Source organism: Papio anubis, chromosome 12 (assembly GCF_008728515.1).
Source record: "Papio anubis isolate 15944 chromosome 12, Panubis1.0, whole genome shotgun sequence".
Lineage (NCBI taxonomy): Eukaryota > Metazoa > Chordata > Mammalia > Primates > Cercopithecidae > Papio > Papio anubis.
The window spans coordinates 68,398,290-68,418,070 of NC_044987.1; the positions used below are offsets into that span (position 1 = coordinate 68,398,290).

Here is a 19,781-nt window from a genome sequence, read left to right on the forward strand (position 1 = left end):
GTCCAAACGTGCATTGAAAGGGGCAGTGAAGGACAGTGCTTGAGACTCTGCACCAAACTGCCTGGGTTCAAATCCCAGCTCCCCTATTTCTTATCTAAACCACTTTGAGTAAGTTATTTCACCTCTCTGAGCCTCAGTTTCTTCATCTGGTTAATGAGAATAATAATAAAATTTCCCCAGAGGGTTGTAGTATGGCTTAAGTCAGTTAATACGTGTACTGTGGTGGCTGGTATATTTGAACTGCTCAGTCAACGCATGAGAGCTGTACTGTCTTGCTTTGAGTCTCCAGCTTTGCTCATATATGTAATATGGACATCAGGATGTAATATGAACCTCATTCAGGTGTTCTGATGACATAAGGACAAAGTCATCTATATCCGGGAGGACACAGGCTCCTAAAAACCTTGGATTTCACTCTTCATCTTTTGACAAACAGGAAAGGGTTTGGGCCCCTTTCTCGGCACAGAATTCCTGCTGCCCCTGCTTTGCCTATTTCTATCCATGCCATAAGCCCCAGGCACATTCCCTTAGCCTTTGAGGTGCTCTGGAGTACAGCCCGCTGGTCCCGGAGTTCTGTGGGCCTCTGCCCAGGATGATGACCCACCAGGGCTGACCACAGCCTCCTAACATACAGTGGCCACGCAGTAAGTATCTGTTACATGGGAGAGTCACATTCCGGGCACCAGGACTGCAGGCAACAACAATCTGGAACATGCTCACAGCATCAAGGAAATCAAGATTAAAAAAACAAAGCCAGCGTCCAAGAACAGCACCCCATGAATGAAGCCCCTTGAACATGGTGAGCCCCCAGAGAGAACATGCAGATTTGGTAAGATTTGGTAATTACCCCCAAAAGCAGAGTCATTTGATTTTTGTTGTTTGCTCCTGAGAGGAGAGGAAGAGCCACAGGTGACAGAGTAGGCCCCTTGCAGTCCTGACAGACAGAATGTGAATTGTCAAATGCATAAGCAAGGTCACAGGCTATCCTGGTAGCAGCTAAACTCTCCCCCCACCCCACTCCACATGGGCCACTAGAAAAACGCCCAGCATACGGGGTCTTGAAGCATGGACCTCTCAAAGCATGGTGGCTGGGGCATCGGGTGGAGGACCTGGAAGCCCTCTGAGGGAATCTAACACCTGGAGGCCAGAAAGGCCTGGCCCTGGCGTGAGGACCTACCCCGGGAAATGGGCCCCACTCACCTGAAGAGAGGTGAATGCCAGAATGACATCTGAGGAAGCACCCGTCTCCTCCACCACTCTTACCACAGTGCAGGGACACACGGGGTGACACACTTGTGGGCAGGAGCCCCTTCACTTCTAGACAGGACAAAACAGACACTTACAGAAAGAGAAGGACATTTCTAAGTGTGACAAGGATGGTTGAGTCCCATGCACCAAAGTCCCCAAGAAAAGAAGGGAGAGCTGATGCCCAGCATAGAACATAGATGCTAGGCCTGATTCCCACCGAGGGAAAGGAGCCCCTGATATGCCATCTCTTCATGCAGAAAAGCAACCAGGAAAACAGAAGTGAGTTCCAACTTACACAGAAGCACAGAAGGAAACACTAAAGATCCTGCAAAGTATCTCCTGTTTTTGAACTATTTAAAGAACGGCTGCTGCAGCTGGTGGGAAAGTCAGTGGAGGGAGGGTTGGGTGGGACGTGGGAGCGCGCAGAGCTGCACTGCCTCTGGGTCAGTGGCCAGCCCGTTGTCTGAGTCTGTGCCTCGGTTCCCCTTACCCACACAGTCTTTTTTATTCCAGTGGAGCTTGTACCCAGGGTGGCACTGGCATTCGTAGCTGCCCACTGTGTTCACACAGACCTGCTGACAGCCTCCGTTGTTGACGCTGCACTCATTGGTGTCTGCGGAACAAAATACTCTCTTGTCACAGCAACCTGTCACTGAACGGGCTGATATGGTCCCTCCCTTGAGGAAGGAGCAGCAGGAGAGTCACAAGGTTGAAACTCACTAACCAAAGGAAGATGCTGAATGCCTTTAGCATGAGCACTTGGCACCAGCTGACTACACACCCCACTCCCCACCCAGCGAATTTCCTGGCATGAGGCTCAATAAGGCCTTCTCAAGCTCTATTTTTTTTTTTTTTTTTTTTTTTTTTGAGGTGGAGTTTTGCTCTTGTCACTCAGGCTGGAGTGCAGTGGTATAATCTCAGCTCACTGCAACCTCCGCCTCCCAGGTTCAAGCAATTCTCCTGCCTCAGCCTCCCAAGTAGTTGGGATTACGGGCATGTGCCCCCACGCTTGGCTAATTTTTGCATTTTTAGTAGAGATAGGGTTTCACCATCTTGGCCAGGCTGGTCTTGAACTCTTGGTCTCAGGTGATCCACCTGCCTTGGCCTCCCAAAGTGCTGGGATTACAGGTGTGAGCCACCACACCCAGCCTCAAGCTGCATTCTTTTCCAATCCATTCCTCCCTTAGCAACACCCAGTGTCCAAATTCAGATACTGCACAGACTTCTACTTTAAAACTCTACCATTCTCCTGAGCTGCCTAGCAAGGGAGGCAGATAGAACTGGGACTCCCTGTTTAACCATTTACACAGTTGAGGCACAGAGAAAGAGAAATGACTGCACTAATTCTCATCAACCTGAGACTGAGTCCAGGTCAAAAGGTGGCTCCACCTAAACCCAGACATACATCCATACTCAGGGTACATTTCCTCGAGGTTTCCTGATGGACTGGGAAGAGTATGTTTTTGGCCATGCCAAGGATGTGTTGAAAGGGAGAAGGGAGATAATTGTCACTAGCAAATCACTAGTGTATGTATATATAGATATAGATATAGATATAATTTTTTTTTCAGACGGAGTTTCGCTCTTATTGCCCAGGCTGGAGTGCGAGGGCACAATCTCAGCTCACTGCAACCTCCATCTCCCGGGTTCAGGTGATTTTCCTGCCTCAGCTCCCAAGTAGCTGGGATTACAGGCATGCGCCACCAGGCCCGGCTAATCTTGTATTTTTAGTAGAGACAGGGTTTCTCCATGTTGGTTAAGCTGGTCTCGAACTCCCGACCTCAGGTGATCCGCCCGCCTTCCCTCCCAAAGTGCTGGGATTACAGCTGTGAGCCACCACGCCCAGTGTATCCATTCTTCTAAAGCACAAGACACAAGGACTGGGCAGGAAGTATTTAAGCCAGTGGTTCCCAAATCCTACAGATCCTCAGGAAGATGACCTTGGAAGCCCTAGTCATTCTGAATTGGAATCTGAACCTGTATTCTCAAAGATTGCTGGGTGAATCTGATGACTGGGGGAGTGGAGTGGGAGTCAGGTGGTACCAAATCCAGTTTATGGCATAGCCTGCTTGACCATGAGGTTATCAGACATGAGAACATGTTGCAAAATGGGCACAGAGTGGAGAGAGAAACTTCATAGTTCTGCTTCCAGCTCAAAGACCTAGTTGTAGGACTCAAACCAAGGCTTTGCAGCCAGTTCCTATGCACGGCAGGGCCGTGGAATTGGTGGGTGCCCACAGTCTGAGGACTGTGACTTTACTATCTGCTGAGATGTTCCAACAGATAGAGTATCAGCTCCTGAGATACCCTTCCACTCTCTGAATACAACCGCAAGTCCAACAAGTCAATAGAGAATTCACAGCTGGAAGAGCTCACTACTTCTCTCTGCTCCATTTCATGCTCAGGGTGTTAAAGGGATACATGTGGGGAGATTTCCTTTAGCGGATCCTTCTCTCAAGTTGATGGACTCACCACTATTGCTCAGGGACTGGAATGTACCTTTCATACCCCGATGTAGGAAAGCAAACCTCAAGGGTAGGCCCTGCTCCCCTCCAGGCCCAGCCTCATTCCCCTCCCAACTCAACAGGAGCAGTCTGCTCACCTCCACAGTGGGTGAAGCCATACAGGGTGTACCCTTGGTTGCAAGCACAAGCAAATGTGCCAGGGTGGTTAATGCAGCTGTGGTCACAGGTCCTATCCAAAGAGCACTCATCCATATCTGTAACGGTCAAAGGGAGAGGGGAGCTGAAACCCACGCTGAGGGATGAGTGAAGAACAGGTTTATGATAAACACCAATTGCTGACCAACACCAAAAACAGTACACACAGGGTAAAAAACATTAGCTATCCATTCTCCTCACTCACTTGTGTTAAAGAAAGTGTAGAGCAGCCCACAAGAAGTATACTCACTGCCGCAGCCCTCATTTCCACATTCTGTTGCAAACTGCACTTGCCTCAAAGCTCAGTTGGTCTCTTTCACCCATGTGTACTTGTAAGGCTAATTTAAAAGGTTTAAATGAAGCCAAATGAGATAACATACCTAAAAAGGGTTTTGTAAGCTACAGGTGCTAGCTGTGCATTTCTATTGTCATATAACTATTGGTAAAACAGCAATAGTAATTTATTAACCATGGCAAACTGAAAGGAGAAAACACTTGGTTTGGAGGTAAATCTAGTTCCCATCCCTTTCTTATCTTTTCGGAATTAGTCTTCTGGCCCCCAAGAGGCAAGTTAATCCTGGGTTTTAATGCCCTCTGCACTGAAAGAATGCATTAATACTAATATCCTCACTAATTTTCTCTTTGCAGACCCTGAAATGTGGTAGCTCAGCTGTATATTGGATCCTCTTGGCCGATGCCTGGGTTTTGCTCCTCCCGTATGTTCTAGTCCCATGCGTCTGCTATCCTCCTGGTTCAGTGTGGAAGCCTCCTTGGCTGCAGCGGGGGTCATGCACAGCAGCCTCAGGAGGCTGCATTTGTCCATCTCATCATCTCTTTTCCCTGGGTCTGGCCCTCAACCTCTTTCCTGTAGGCTGGAATGTGAGTGCTTCACTCCCTGAACTCTTTGGAAGATTTTAACAGAGTTACGACTTATGTCTCCAAATGGATAAGCCAGGACCAGTGCAGCACTTAGTCGAAGCCAACTAGACCACTGCTAGACCACTTTTTTCAACACCAAGTGTGCCACGAGAAACTATGTTAATAAAAAACAAACATTTGGAAGGAACAGGAAGAATGAAAAAGCAAAATAAAAAAGGGCAAATTCTTGCAAAACCTCTTCATCCCTAGCTTTTCCCAGAAATCCTGGCATTTCTTCAGTAAATTTGTTCTGTGCAAATATTTGTTCTACCAAGCCCGATCAGTGAAAAATAAGAAAAACCCAGTTTCTTCCCTAGGAATTGATGCCATTTTATGAAATCTGTTATTAATATCAGCCAGTTGTCGAGAAAGTGGACTCGTTCAGTAGCTGACTTTGGCTGCTCAGTATGGGCTTCTGCTTTGCCAAAAATAATGAGATCACTTTTCTAATTCCTTTTTAATGTGTTTACACAGCTTCAACAGTATTGCCTGGTCTATACCCTAGGAAACATTACATGGAACAGCAAATTTGCTTTCCAAGTCAAACTGAAGAAAACCACACAATAATTATCTAGAATTAACTTACTGAATTTGAAGGGGAATATACTTGAACTGCCTGACAAATTATGTATTAAGAACAAACCAAGAGAAAAACAAAACAAACATCACACCATAATATTTTTTTTAAAAGGTAATGCTAGTCTTTGTTATCTAAGATTAAATCTGATATTCTGATTTTTATTTAATTCTGAGATTTTTTTTTTTTTTTTTTTTTTTTTTTGAGATGGAGTCTCTCTCTGTTGCCCAGGCTGGAGTGCACTGGCGTGATCTCAACTCACTGCAACCTGTGCTTGAATCCTGCATTCAAGCGATTCTCTCGTGCCTCGGCCTCCTGAGTAGCTGGGATTACAGGCGCCCGCCACCACGCCCTCCACCACGTCCCCACCTAATTTTTGTATTTTTAGTAGAGACGGGGTTTTGCCATGTTGGCCAGACTGGTCTCAAACTCCTGGCCTCAAGTGATCGACCTGCCTCGGCCTCTCAAAGTGCTGAGATTACAGTGTGAGCCACCGCACCCAGCCTAATTCTGAGATTTCTAACAAAATAAATTAGTCCTTATTCCCATAAATGGAGCAAGAATACATTACAGCACATCTTTCCTGAGAACTTCTTCCTGCATATCAAAGGAAAGGTGCTCATCTAAAAATAGAAAACAGTTTTCCCCCACCCAAAACAGCTACTAATGCTAACAACAAGTGCTACCTAGAGAAGTCTCCTTGCTGCAGCCCTTATATGGGAAGGATGTCTTTGAGAAGGGGTCTGAAATCCTCTCTAAGGATCAACAAGCATCTCCTCCCCACAAGCCCTCCCTCTCCCTCTCTGCCTTCCCTCTCTTCAAAGATCAAAGGCTGGTCATTTAAAACAAGTGCTAGGCCAGGTGCGGTGGCTCACGCCTGTAATCCCAGCACTTTGCGAGGCCGAGGAGGGCAGATCACCTGAGGTCAGGAACTCGAGACCAGCCTGGCCAACACAGGGATACCCTGACTCTACTAAAAATTCAGAAATTGGCCAGGTGCAGTGGCTCACACCTGTAATCCCAGCACTTTGGGAGGCCAAGGCAAGCAGATCACGAGGTCAGGAGTTCGAGACCAGCCTGACCAACATGGTGAAGCCCCATCTCTACTAAATATACAAAAATTAGCCAGGCGTGATGGTGTGCACCTGTAGTCCTGGATACTCGGGAGATTGAGGCAGGCAAATCTCTTGAACCTGGGAGGTGGAGGTTGCAATGAGGCAAGATAGCCCCACTGCACTCCAGCCTGGGTGACACAGTGAGACTCTGTCTCAAAAAAAAAAAAAAAAAAATCAGAAATTAGCTGGTGGCAGGTGCCTGTAATCCCAGCTACTCAGGAGGCTGAGGCAGGAGAATTGCTTGAATCCAAGAAGGGAGGTGGAGGTTGCAGTGAACCAAGATGGTGCCACTGCACTCCAGCCTGGGCAACAGAGTGAGACTCTGTATCAAAATAAATAAGTAATTTTTAAAAAATAAAACAAGTGCTGTAAGAAAGAGACCAACTGGTACATAATCTTGATCATAGGTTAACTCCAAGTTTTTGGTAGGGAGGTATGTTAACTAAATCTACAGACTTTCGCCACCAACTTTTGTGATCAATTCAATAACATTAAAGGAAACTTTAGAAAGGGAAAATTATTCATAATCTCAACACCCCACTGGAACCCTGTTTGCATTCTGTTTTCCATTCCATTTCCAGCAGTGAGCTCTGCTGTCATCACATCAGATGGATTCTTTAAGGTGTTCTCTAACCATTAACAACTTAATTTCCAATACACCTGTGAGCTACATCAGTGTTTTTATTCTACCTAATAGATGAACTGAGTGAAGCCTAGGATGGAGATTGGACTAGTGGCCCTGTCAAGAAGCCTGATAAGCCAGTCTTTGCCAGGAGGGCGTTACGTGCTCTCTACTCCAACCTGTGGGCCATTGCGCAGCACGGCTATGTTTTCAGCACATACCTTGGCAAGACTTCTCATTTGTTAATAATTTAAATCCTTTCTTGCAGCTGCAGTCAAAACTGCCCACGGTGTTTTTGCAGAAATGATCACAACCTCCATTGCGGGTCTGGCACTCATCAATATCTGCAACAGGCAAGCATTGGGCATATCAGAGAGCAACACTTGCCTCACTTCTCACAACTCCCTGAAGGGCCATTGTGTGTGTTCATTAGTCTCTGAAATTAAGAAAAATACTCACAAAAGCATTTAAGAATGTTTGCTGATGTTTTTAACCTTACACATGTTTTCTTGTCTGGCTTAACCAGTTCTGAAAGACAAGTGTTTCATCATCTTGAGAACGCTGACTTATGGTGCCCTTGACTGGCATTAAGGAAACAAACTCTGGGAAAGAATGATGATGTCCTGTTATGTTCTCATCTTTGTATTGCTCTCTCAAGGTAATATGGGTCCCTTTAGTACACTATGTATTCAAGTTTAATGATTAAAGCTATAAAGGACTAGAGCATTTGTTTTGGCAAATTACACAATGATCAAATAGCCTCAATGTTTTAAAATGATTCCTGATACTCAATCTTATATTTTCCCAGTTTCGTCTGGTAATTGGTTATCTACTTTTTGTCATGCTAAAGGACTAATCCTTTGTACTCTTGCCCACAAAATACGAGCAAGTCATTGGGGTCGCTCTTCATCAGTAAAAGTTAATGGTACAGTTATCCATTAAGTCCTCTGGATAATCATCTTGACTGTTATTTACATAATAATCTTTAGGCTATTATGTATGATATGTTGATATTATCTCCTGCAAATGAATGCTTCCTTTAACTGCCTTTTTCTAATAAGGCCACTGTCTGAAATGAATTATTTGATGCTTGTAGAGGCTGACCTCCTCAACAATTAGTGTAATTAAGTGTTGGTTCTAATTAAGTTTACTCAATTATAACCTTCTACTAGCCCAGGGGGAAAAAGCTTCCATTGATATGAATCATAAGCAAATCTGGAGTCACGTGGGGTATGGAGGGTATGTTGCCTTTATCCCCATACGTTAGCAGCATGGGTCTTCCCTCCATAACAGGGCACCCAGCCTCCCTGGGGAGGTGAAGTCTACCTTTACACGTCTTCCCATCCAACTGGAGAGTGAATCCAACAGGACAACTGCAGTGGACACCTGTCGAAGTATCCTTACAGGTGCGGTCACAGCCTCCATTGTTGACAGCACACGTTTCTGGCAAGGAGGTAAGAAAAGACAATTAGCTTCCTTAAGAATTGCTAATACAGCTGACGAAGGTCACAGAAGCCAAGAAGCATTGTGGGGTACTCATAGTTACACCCCAAGTCTCTGCTACCTGTAGATGGGCTAGAGGGAGAGCAGGTGCAGCTCCTCCCACCCACCTAAATGAGTTCTAGTTCCTGAGGAAGATTGTCAGGGTGACCAGAGGGATAAAGATGTCTTCCAATCTGCACAGTCACTCCCCCTACTGGCAGATTTAAAGCCACTGAAAGTTCTTGCTGATCTGCAGCCAGCAACCTAAGTAGGACCACGTCTGGCAGGCTAGAGGTGAGTGCAGAACAGGGCAAAGGGGATGGTCCTTCCTTAATCTTGAACCTTCTCCTTTCAATATGAGTAGTGGGCAAAGCAAGAGTGGGTAAGCATCGTCACCCCAACCACTGCCTTGTTGTAGACTACTGGCTTCATCCTGGCAACCACCAATTTACTCAAATTTGAAGTTTCACTTTCCCTGAAAGGAGAAAACCCTGTCATAACCACATGAAAAATAAGCCACAGTTGTTAAATTGCAACTGTGGAGATGAGGAATAATAAGCAAACAGTCTTCTAGTTCTGTATCTCATACAGTTAGTCCAAGTAATAGACAAGTGCTATTCAACATTCATTGAACTGTTAGCATCTAGGCCTCCAGAAACGTGATTTTTCTTCCATAGCTACTTCATTTTAAAAACTGGGGGTGGGGGGGTGGGGGGGTGGCTTACCCCTGTAATCCCAACACTTTGGGAAGCCGAGGCAGGAGGATTGCCTGAGCCCAGGGTTCAAGATGAGTGAGACCCCCCATCTCTACAAAAATTTTAAAAAATTAGCGAGGCCTGGTGATGCACACCTGTGGTCCCAGCTACTCGGGAGGCTGAAGCAGGAAGATCACTTGAGTCCAGGAGGTCAAGGTTGCAGTGAGCCATGTTTGTGCCATTGCACTCCAGGCTCAGCAACACAGAGAGACCCTGTCTCAAGAAAAGAAAAAAAAAAAAAAAAGGAACCCTGAAGGGGACAAGCTTAATCCTAATTAAATATGCAGATAGTACATGTATGTTTATCTCTGTTCCTTTCAAAATCTCATGAATATGAGAATAAATTGATTTTTTAAAGTATAAATCCTTAAAGACAAAGAAAATGGAAGAAAAGACAATAGATGAGAGATGTCAAACATTCTGGAAGTGGCATGTTAGCAGGAGAACAATATCTGGCGTAGAAGAAAGCTAGATCCTAGCGGTCTACAGAGGGGGTGCCAACAGCTGGTAAACTCATGTGAGCCCCAGAATCCCACAAAAACTCAGGAATTGGGATTATCAAGTTATTCTAGAGGCAGAAATGCAGACGGAGTTAAAAACAGGAAGATTATGGAGAATCTACATATGAAAAAGATAAACCCCAGAGCTCCTCCTTAATTCCACATAGCCATGTGACTACCCTTCTCCTATTCTGGCTATAGCAGAGAAGTCTGGACCAGAGAGGCACCAGGCTCAAGGGTACCAGGAACAACAGAGGAGGAGAGGGAGGCACTGTCAGGTGAAAGTCTATACCCTGAAAAAGAGATCTCAAACCCTCATCCCTCTTCCCCCAGCTCCTTCAGCTCCCTACTGGCAGATTTAAAGTCATTGAAAATTCCAAAAGCTATGTTAAAATAACAGCCACTGAAAGTTCCAAAAAGCTACGTTGAAACAACACTGCAACCCAGGATGCCAGCAGCTAAGCCTACAGACAGGTGATTGAAGGACTCCTCGCCAGCGAAATTGACCTACCCAAGCAAAAAGACCTAACGATATTAGCATTCGAGGATCTCCAGATGAAATGGCTAAGTCACTGCCTCATCACCCAAACATGGAGCCCACAAGTCAATAGAAAATCCAACTAGCTTTTTAGTATTTTACTATTAAACATGAAAAATCAGTCAAGAATCACTAGACATTTCTGGAAAGCCTCTAATATGGAATAAATACACCAGACCAAACCAACAGGGAAAAAGAATCCTGGAGGAAACAAAGATAATCTAGAGAACAGAAGAGGAGTTAAAATCTTATAATTAATTTCCTCAGGGAGATAAGAAAAGCATCCATGAAATAAGAGCAGGTTCCTAAAACAAAAGGCCAAAGTAAAATTCTTGAACAATTAAAATACGAAAATGAAAACTTTATCCTGTGGAAAGATTAGAAGAAAAAAATGAAAAGTCTTCTAGAAAGTAGAACAAAAACACAAAGGAGAGAAAAGAAAAAGAACAAAAATACAAGAGAGAGAAAAGAAAAAAAAAAAAATTAGAGGGTCAATCCAGGAGTTACAACAGTCAGCTAACAGGAGTTCCAGAGGGAAAGAACAGAGAAAATGGAGGGAAGAAATTTATCAAAGACAGGCGCGGTGGCTCATGCCTGTAATCTCAGCACTTTGGGAGTCCGTGGCAGGTGGATAACTTGAGGCCAGGAGTTCGAGACCAGCCTGGCCAACATGGCAAAATCCCTTCTGTACTAAAAATACCAAAAAAAAAAAAAAAAAAAAAAATTAACCAGGCATGGTGGCATGTGCCTGTAGTCTCAGCTACTCAGAAGGCTGAGGCAGGAAAGTCACTTGAACCTGGGAGGTGGAAGTTGCAGTGAGCCAAGAGCGCACCACTGGACTCCAGCCTGGGCAACAGAACAAGACTCTGTCTCAAAAAAAAGAAATAAAAAGAAATTTATCAAAGAAAAAGATGTAAGATAATTTCTTAGAACTAAAGGATTTGAATGTTCATATTGAAAAGTACTAGGCCGGGCATGGTGACTCACGCCTGTAATCCCAGCACTTTGGGAGGCCAAGGTGGGCGGATCACGAGGTCAGGAGATGGAGACCATCCTGGCTCACACGGTGAAACCCCATCTCTACTAAAAGTACAAAAAAATTAGCCGGGCGTGGTGGCGGGCGCCTATAGTCCCAGCTACTCGGGAGGCTGAGGCAGGAGAATGGCGTGAACCCAGGAGGTGGAGCTTGCAGTGAGCCGAGATCACACCACTAGACTCCAGCCTAGGCAACACACCAAGACTCTGTCTCAAAAAAGAAAAAGAAAAAAGAAAAGTACTAACAACAGGTGGGCAAAATCCCACAATAAAGAACATTATTGTAAAACTTCAGATCACTGGGGAGGAGAAGATCCTAGAAGCTTTCAGAGAGATGCTTTCACAAGTTTCTCCCAAAGGATCAAGAATAAAAATGACTTTAGACTTCTCAAAACAACCCTGCATTCTTGAAAACAATGGAGCACTAACTTCCAAACAGTGATGGAAAATTCTTTCCAACTCTGAATTCTACACTGAGCCAAATTCTCAATAAAGGGTGCAGCTAGAATATAAAGGTATTTTCAGGCATGCAAATTTTTAAATACCTCTATCTCATTCGCCAGATAAACTAACGAGAGGCAAGACATAGGATTCACCTAACAGGAGAGCGGCAAAGGGAACTGTAGGCTAATAGTAAACGCCCAGATGAGAGACATCTATAACAGACACATCAAGAAATAACTGTAGGGCCAGGCATGAAGGCTCACACCTGTAATCAAAACACTTTGGGAGGCCAAGGTAGACAGATGGCTAGAGCCCAGGAGTTTGAGACCAGCCTGGGCAACATGGTGAAACCCTGTCTCTACAAAAAATACAAATATTAGCCAGGTGCAGTGGCGCATGCCTGTAGTCCAGCTACTCAGGAAGCTGAGGTGAGGGAATCACTTGATCCTGGGAGGCGGAGGTTGCAGTGAGATGTGATCACACCACAGCACCCCAGCCTGGGGGCAACAGAGTGAGACCCTGTCTCAAAAAAAAAAAAAAGAAAAAAAAGAAAAGAAAAAAAAGAAGAAAATAATAACTGTATGCCCTTCATTTTTCAGAAATATGGGGGAGGAGGAGTCAGAAGAAGAAACAGCTCGAAGAATTGAATGTTGTTGCCTCTGGCAAATGGGATGAGGAAATGGGAAGTTATGAGACAAGGAAATGATGCGCTTCATTACAAGCCCAGAAGTAATTAAGTTTCTATGTTATTCACATATACTATTTTCACTTAAGACAATGAAAAATTATAATTTCTAAAGAGCTCAGAAAGGTTACCTGCTTGGTAACCAAAGGCTGTATGATATGTTGCCTGACTGTTGAATTCAGAAACTGTCAAAAGATGGGTTTTGTTTAGGTTGAGCCAAACTTTCTCCAGAAGGAGTAACACGCCAAAGGATCTGTCTGACTCCCACCCCCACGGCCACCTCTATTTCTGCTCATGTCCAGCTTAACTGCTGGACCTTCAGGCAGGACTTCCCTTGTCCCACAGCCACGTGCTGCCCCTCTCCATTCATCTCTTCTACCATTATCATCAGCTGAGTCAGAAATAGAAGAGTCAGTGGACACAAAAGAAGGCTAGCCACCATTCTGAGCTAAAGGCTGCTTCAGAGGTGGACAGCTGACTTCACTGACCACCCACTCAGTCCCAGGCACTGGACTCTGGGCACCTTTCCATATTATTATTTTAATTGAGCATCCCAACTGATATGGTCAGGCTTTATGTCCCTATTCAAATCTCATCCTGAATTATAATCCCCATAATCCCCTCGTGTCAATGGAGAGACCAGGTGGAGGTGATTGGATCATGGGGGCGGTTCCCCCACACTGTGCTCATGATGGAGTGAGACCATGAGATCTCATGGTATTACAAGTGTTTGGTAGTTCCTCCTGCATTTATTCTCCTTCCTGCCACCTTGCAAAGAAGGTACCTTGCTTCCCCTTTGCCTTCCACCAGGATTGCAAGTTTCCTGAGGCCTCCCCAGCCATGTGGAACTGTGAGTCAATTAAGCCTCTTTTCTTTATCAATTACCCAGTCTCAGGCAGTTCTTTATAGCAGTATGAAAATGTGCGACACACTGGCCCTAAGAGGTAGAAAGACCAAGAGACACAGCCTCAGGGCAGTTTGCCAAGCCTCACAGCTAGGTGGGGGCTGCATTGAGATGTTAACCTGATTATTCTGATGGCGAGACCAGGGGTCTTGCTTGGTTGGTGATTAAGCAACAACACTAGTGAAGAACAGACACACATCCTGGTTCACAGGAGCTGCTCACCCCAGTCCAGCTGGTCTGAGGGCATGTGGCTCCCAAGTTCAGGTCTGATGCAATAAGTTGGGGAGGGAAAGGGACAATGGCAGTGGCCAAGGAAGAGGAGTGAAGGCGCCTACCCATGAGCAGCCGCCGCTTCACCCGTTTATCCCCATCCACCACTGATGTGGCATTGCTCTCTGTCACCTCCAGGACAGTGTCCTCTCGCTCTATAAGAGAAGCAAAAGAGCACAGTTCTCAGACTGAATGAGTTAGATTGCTCATTCCCTGTACAACCGTGTTTGCTGAAATCCCAGACACAAGAGCAATGTAAGATATGTGACTCTGTTCACGCAATAAAAATGTGTTGTAATGAGGCTCTGTGGGAGACACAGCATGTCGAAGGGCCGCAGATCCTTAGCAAACATTAAACATGGAAAAGATTTTGGAGGTATATTGCACTGACCAAAGAGACACTAGGGAATGCAAGCTTCAGATTCACTCCAGTCTCCTGAGTCGAGGACAAAAAGAGCCTTGGGCCTGGAAACCTCTAAAATGGAGGTAGCGAAGGATACACCATGAAGGCATCCCACCAGAAATATGCAGCCCTGGCTCCTGCTGGCCAGAAGTGCTGCATCATCACAAACAGCTCTAACCTCATGCTGCCCTGGCCTCTTGGGATGTGTTGTGCCAGTCTCTGGAATACCAGCGTTAGGAGCAGCCTAGTCCAGGAGAGGAGGAAGGGCTTTCCAAGGTCACACACGGAGAGAGGGGCCTTCCCCACAGACCTAGACCACTCCCACTGCAGCATGCGAAGTGGGGGCAAATGCATCGGAAACAGCCTGCATCTGTGCTAAACACCATTAAGGGGCAGGGGTAGGGACGGGCAGGCTGGGGCAGACCCTCACTCAGTGTTGGGGTTACCACTCACCAAGGCAGCTCCTCCCATCTGTGTGCATCTTGTACTGTGGATGGCAGCTGCACTCTGGGCCGTCAGCTGTATCTTCACAGGAGTGCTGGCACCCACCGTTCCCATGGTTACAGGTCACTGACAGTAAAATGAATCAATACATAAAGCACTGAGATTTCCACAAACACAGGGCTGTGTTTGCTCCAGAGAAACTGATTTTCATTCTGCAAGTATTTGAGCACCTAGTGCATGCCAGGCATGGTGCACAGAAGACATAACTCCGAGGCAGACCCTGTGGTATCTGTGTAGGCAGATAGTTACAACACAAATCATAGAAATGCTGAAACATGGGTTTAAACAAAGTCATACAGGAAGAGGGAGATGGGAGAATTGGGGGAGAGATTTTTATTAATAAGGGAAATCATAGCAAGAGATTCTAGACTACTGCTTTGTTCTATTTAGATAACTTTACCTATTAATACAGCTGTACTGGGGCTTTGGGAAATGCTATAGCACTTTATGCTGGAATAAAACAGACAATATTTAATTTGTACATATATGTCAGAATTTCTCTCATCAGATTCAATCTAGATTAGTTAGAAGGAAGGATAATCACAGGATGATTCTGCACACAATTAATGTGACATTAACTGGTAATTATCAAGACTATATATGAATGCATTGATGATAGGCCAAAAAAAAAAAGCCAACTACAAAACTATCTATTCATCAAACTGTAAACCGCGGTTACCTCTGGCAAGGGAAACGGGAGGGGGAAAACTGAATGTTTTCTTTATATGCTTTGGAGTGTTTGCATTTTACATAGATCCTTTGTAATTTTTCTAATTCAAAAGAACTAATTACATATTTGTGGTATCCTGTGATTATAGCTATGTAAAAATTGTATATGCATATGAACCACAACTAAATAGGAATATGAAAAAATTGAAACAGCTGGTTATGTGGTGAGATTCTAGATCTTATTTTTTCTTTGTTACTTCCTCAAATGTTAAATAATATATGTTAATGTTAAAAATGTTATAATGTTAAAATGTTAATAATGTTAATGTTAAAATTTAAAAATGTTAATAATATAACAATATTATTTGAGCAGTGATATCTTACTGACATTTAAAATCTTTAAAAACAAGCTTACAGGCGCCCCCTGCCCCCAGCAACTGTCCCCTGAAAGACTGAAATGTTGAGGGTCTCGCCCCACAGGTGAGTCTTGGAGGGCCTGGGTCCTCCTTTCGAAGATCTGGAGGTGGGAAAATGGTCTCCACCCTGCTAGCTCACTGGATGCCCTCAGGGACAGCCTGACTTTGAGGGGCCCTAAGAGCCTGTCAGAACCTGTTGCTTGAGTGTGATGGTGGCACCAGCCTTGGCTTGGACAGTTTTGAGGCAGCACTCTGCTTTGTGAGGGAGACAATGGAGAGAAGTCCCTCACCAGTGAAACTGTCCCCTCATCTCTTACTCACCATAAACCACCATCCCCACCAAATGGCAGGGGTCTTCTGTCCATGGCTTTGGGAAGGTTCCTAAAGGGAACCCCTCAGTGCTTCCCTCAGCATAAATTGTGGTTTAGGAACACCATGAATTGCCAGTGGTTTCCTGTTCCCAGGTGGAGTTTTGTTACCACAATCGTGGTGCAGGGGTGCAGCCCGATGGTGTAGACCACTCATTCACCCATTCATTAAACACAAGTGTACTGAGCACATTCCGTAGCAGGCACCAGGGGAGGACTGAGAGGAAAAATGAGACAAGGTCCCTGACTTGGAGGGGCTCATAGCTGGGGAGACAGACACATCAACACGCAAGTCAACCCAGAGCTATACAGCTGAGGAAAGTGCTGTGGGAGCCAAAGTACAAAATGGCTGCCCTGTCTGAAGCACCCAGGAGACTTCTGATAGCAGAGGATGGTAGCAAGGGATTAAGAGCACAGCTTTAGAGCTAAACAGACCAGGGTTTGAACACTCATTTGCCACTAACTCCCTGTGTGACCTTGTTGCTTCACCTTCTGCACAACTTTGCCAACTGAAATGAGTGTAATAATACTGAACTCACAGGGTGGTGCCTGTAAGAATTAAATGGGATATGGCACATCTTGAGACAAGCCTTTGCACACAATAAATTCCCCACCAAAAGGTAGCTATTATGCTTATCCTTATTAGAAGTTAAACAGAATATTGAAGGTTGAGTGAGAGTCCACCATGCCAGGAAGGAGGAAGGGCTTGGGAAAGGCCTGGAGGCATCAAAGAATTTGGGCTCTTCTCCAAAGGTAAGGGGAGTAGTGTCTGCAGAAAGGAGGCAGATGAGGTTTATAAGGGAAGCAGGGCCCAGTGGCAAAGAGCTGTGATTGCCAGATGAGGAAATTTGGTTTTATTCTGTGGGAACAAGGAGAACTGCCCCCCAACATTCACGCTCCTTACTCCTGAATTTCATTTTCTCCTGATGAGTTCCTTTTAAAATATCATTTCCCTTCCCTAAGGGAGACCACCCTTCTGCAGTGAACAAGTACTTGGTAGAGGTCGGTATCCCGTGCTCACTGTCTTCCCCGCTGCTGCAGCCGTGTCATGAGGTGGTGCTTCTGAACTGGGCCACAGAAGGCAGCCTGTGGAATACGATGGTTCCCATGGCAGGTGTGCACCCGCCCATACTTACAAATGCAGTCTCTCTGGTTCTTGGCCAGCTCAAAACCAGGCCTGCACTCACAGGCGACACTGCCCCTTGGGGCCTCCTTGCAGATGTGACTACAGCCGTGATCCTTATTCATGCAGCTCAGGCCCTCTGAAAAACAGCAGTGTGTAACAGGTGACTAGGCTGTGGTCAGAATCCTGAGACCTGGGAGAGCGGCAAAGGGCTAAGGGGTGGCCCACAGACCTGTCTGCCTAGGTCTCCATCAGCCCCACATTTGAAAAGTATATGTCATTAAAGTCAACCTAGGCCAATTAATAGACATGAAAAATTTCTTCTGTCACCCAAGAGATATGATGTCTCAACTCTCCTAACGAGATGGGAGCCTTCCCAATACACTGGAGCTCTTTATTGGGTGCAGGATCAGAGCCTGCTGACCCCAGGAACTGGTACTCATGCTCTTATCTCTGCCATGTCTTTACCCAAGAGCTGATCAAGAATGTAAAGAGAAAAGGAGAATCCTCCTAAGAAATGTGCAGATAGAATGATCAAGATTTTCAATTTTTCACATACTCTTGAAGATAATTTTCAAAACATTTCAACACCCCTCTCTACCCCCACCAATCCTGCCCTTCAGAGGTGAGTGTGACTGCGGCATTTTGGCATCCTCATATGGGTCACATGCCCAGGGATCTGTCTTCTGTGACCACCCTCAGCCACTCCCTTGGTCCTTCCCTCAGGACTTAAGCCTCTGACAGACAGCATCACACAGCAACAGCAGCAAGAACAGAGCAAGGGAGAGAGAAGACAGAGAGAGAAGGAGGGAGTGTGCTCATGTGTGTGGTAGCTGCTGTACAATTCTTTTGAGGTATACAGTAAATTTCGATTAGGCTCAACCTTGTAGTACGATGGTGGGCAGGGAACACCTGCTTCTGTTCCCGCAGGGCCCGGCATACATCTACATGAGGGGCACTAGCAAGGTAACTGCCCGTGTGGTTTACCAGCATTCTGCCTCATCTCAAAACCAATTCTTCGAGATCCTGCTGCCTGCCAGCATCCTGAAGGAATTCTTTTCATACCCTACAGTATTTTCAAGACATCTGCTCAGTTTATACTGCATTATTAATTACCTATTCCTATGTTGCTTCTTTGCATTTGTGCAATGTAACTCTAAAACATCTCTGAGAGCAGGGACTTGGTTGTCATTGGCTCTCTACTGACGAGACACTCTAATACTAGAAAGGCACTGGTTTCAACACGAGTACAAAAAGGTTGCTTTCACTTCTCTAGAATCCAACACTCTTCTATATTATGCCCCTAAAACCTTAGCCAACAGGTTCTAATGAAGTCAAAGTTCTCTCTCCAGCTCCCATGCCAGAGCTGTCAAACTGTGCTTAACTGGAACAATTGTTTTAATACAAACAGATGCCATTCCCATTCCAAAAGACAGTGCAAGAGTTAATATATCCCATACTTTCAAGAGTCTCTCTTAAAATCCTCTTGCTCTTTTGCCTGACAGTTATGAGCTGTCTGCACTCCAGCACTGAGTCTGCTGGTTGCTGGGATTCATTCATCCATGCCAAGGGTGGCTGTCAATTAACGCAGAAAGAGACTTGCACTGGATTGGTGGAAAACTTTCTCTTGCTCTGACTGGTAATTTCCGAAGATGTGATTTGCTCCCCAGAACTGAGATGGCATGGGAGGTGACAGCTGCCTCTAGAAGCAGTGTCCTGTCTTTCTGAGAAGGCCCAGAAAGTGTTGTGTTTGTCCTTGGGTCAGCAAAGCATGGGAAATAACCAGTGCTCAGGTGTAAATATAACAGTGCCCAAGAAATGGGGGCAGGAACACCTGGAAAGTATACCCCCAAACAGGCCAGCTGCTGCTGCTTTTCCACTCTGTTTACAAGACCGTTAAGACCTTTACAAAGTGACCTTTACTGCCTCAGAGTAATTCACCTACACAAGAAATATTTCATAAGAACGCCTGTGTGCCAGATGCCATTGTGATACACAGAGAAGCTGCCACCTGATGTTCCACCACATCAAGCTACACCTGAAGTTACCAAGAGGTAATAGAGACTTAAATGGCTCTGGAATTGCTGATGGCTTTTCAAGAGGTGACCTCAAAGCCTTTCATAGCACCCTGACTTAAAGCAAGACCACTGCTGGGGAGAGCACATTAATTTGTTCCAAACTAGGCAGCCCAGCAAATGGCCCTAGCTCTTTCCAAAACTGGCCTGGTTGTCACGTCCAGGACGGTTTGTTCACCATAAGGGAAACAGCTCAGAAACATTGGAAATCCCCCATTCAGGTGCACCCCAAGATCAGGGCCCCACTGAAGATTATTTCTGGAAACCCAATAAAAATATGCCGTGTGAACTGGGAGGAAAGCGTGACCTAAAACGGGTAACAGGCCCTGCCGAAAGCACAGCCTCCACTTTGCCACCCTGACACCTTCCCTGTCGCCCTGAAAAGGCATCAGTACACCATCTAAATATTCTCAGAACACACAAAACAAAAGAGGAGTTCTCATTCTGAGAGCCTGAGCAGCCATGAATAG

General features: G+C 45.4%; 1 protein-coding gene across 10 annotated transcripts in view; it reads right to left on the minus strand.

Moving 5' to 3' along the window:
* Positions 1 to 19,781, minus strand: part of SCUBE2 (signal peptide, CUB domain and EGF like domain containing 2) — a 75,433-nt gene that overhangs the window by 36,893 nt on the left and 18,759 nt on the right. For 7 of the 10 annotated variants that reach the window (XR_637478.4, XR_637479.4, XR_001894950.3 and 4 more), the window contains exons 5-13: positions 17,250 to 17,375; positions 14,610 to 14,726; positions 13,819 to 13,908; positions 8,467 to 8,583; positions 7,362 to 7,484; positions 3,851 to 3,967; positions 1,739 to 1,861; positions 1,201 to 1,317; positions 848 to 934 (exon numbers count right to left, since the gene is read on the minus strand). Coding sequence is in view for 7 of the 10 variants with exons in the window: in XM_009186627.4 (XP_009184891.1) it covers positions 848 to 934; positions 1,201 to 1,317; positions 1,739 to 1,861; positions 3,851 to 3,967; positions 7,362 to 7,484; positions 8,467 to 8,583; positions 13,819 to 13,908; positions 14,610 to 14,726; positions 17,250 to 17,375 (1,017 nt within the window). In the remaining 3 variants the exon portion in view is untranslated. The remainder of the gene's footprint in view (positions 1 to 847; positions 935 to 1,200; positions 1,318 to 1,738; positions 1,862 to 3,850; positions 3,968 to 7,361; positions 7,485 to 8,466; positions 8,584 to 13,818; positions 13,909 to 14,609; positions 14,727 to 17,249; positions 17,376 to 19,781) is intronic. The other 3 variants (XM_009186628.4, XM_009186629.4, XM_009186632.4) reach the window with 3 other exon arrangements.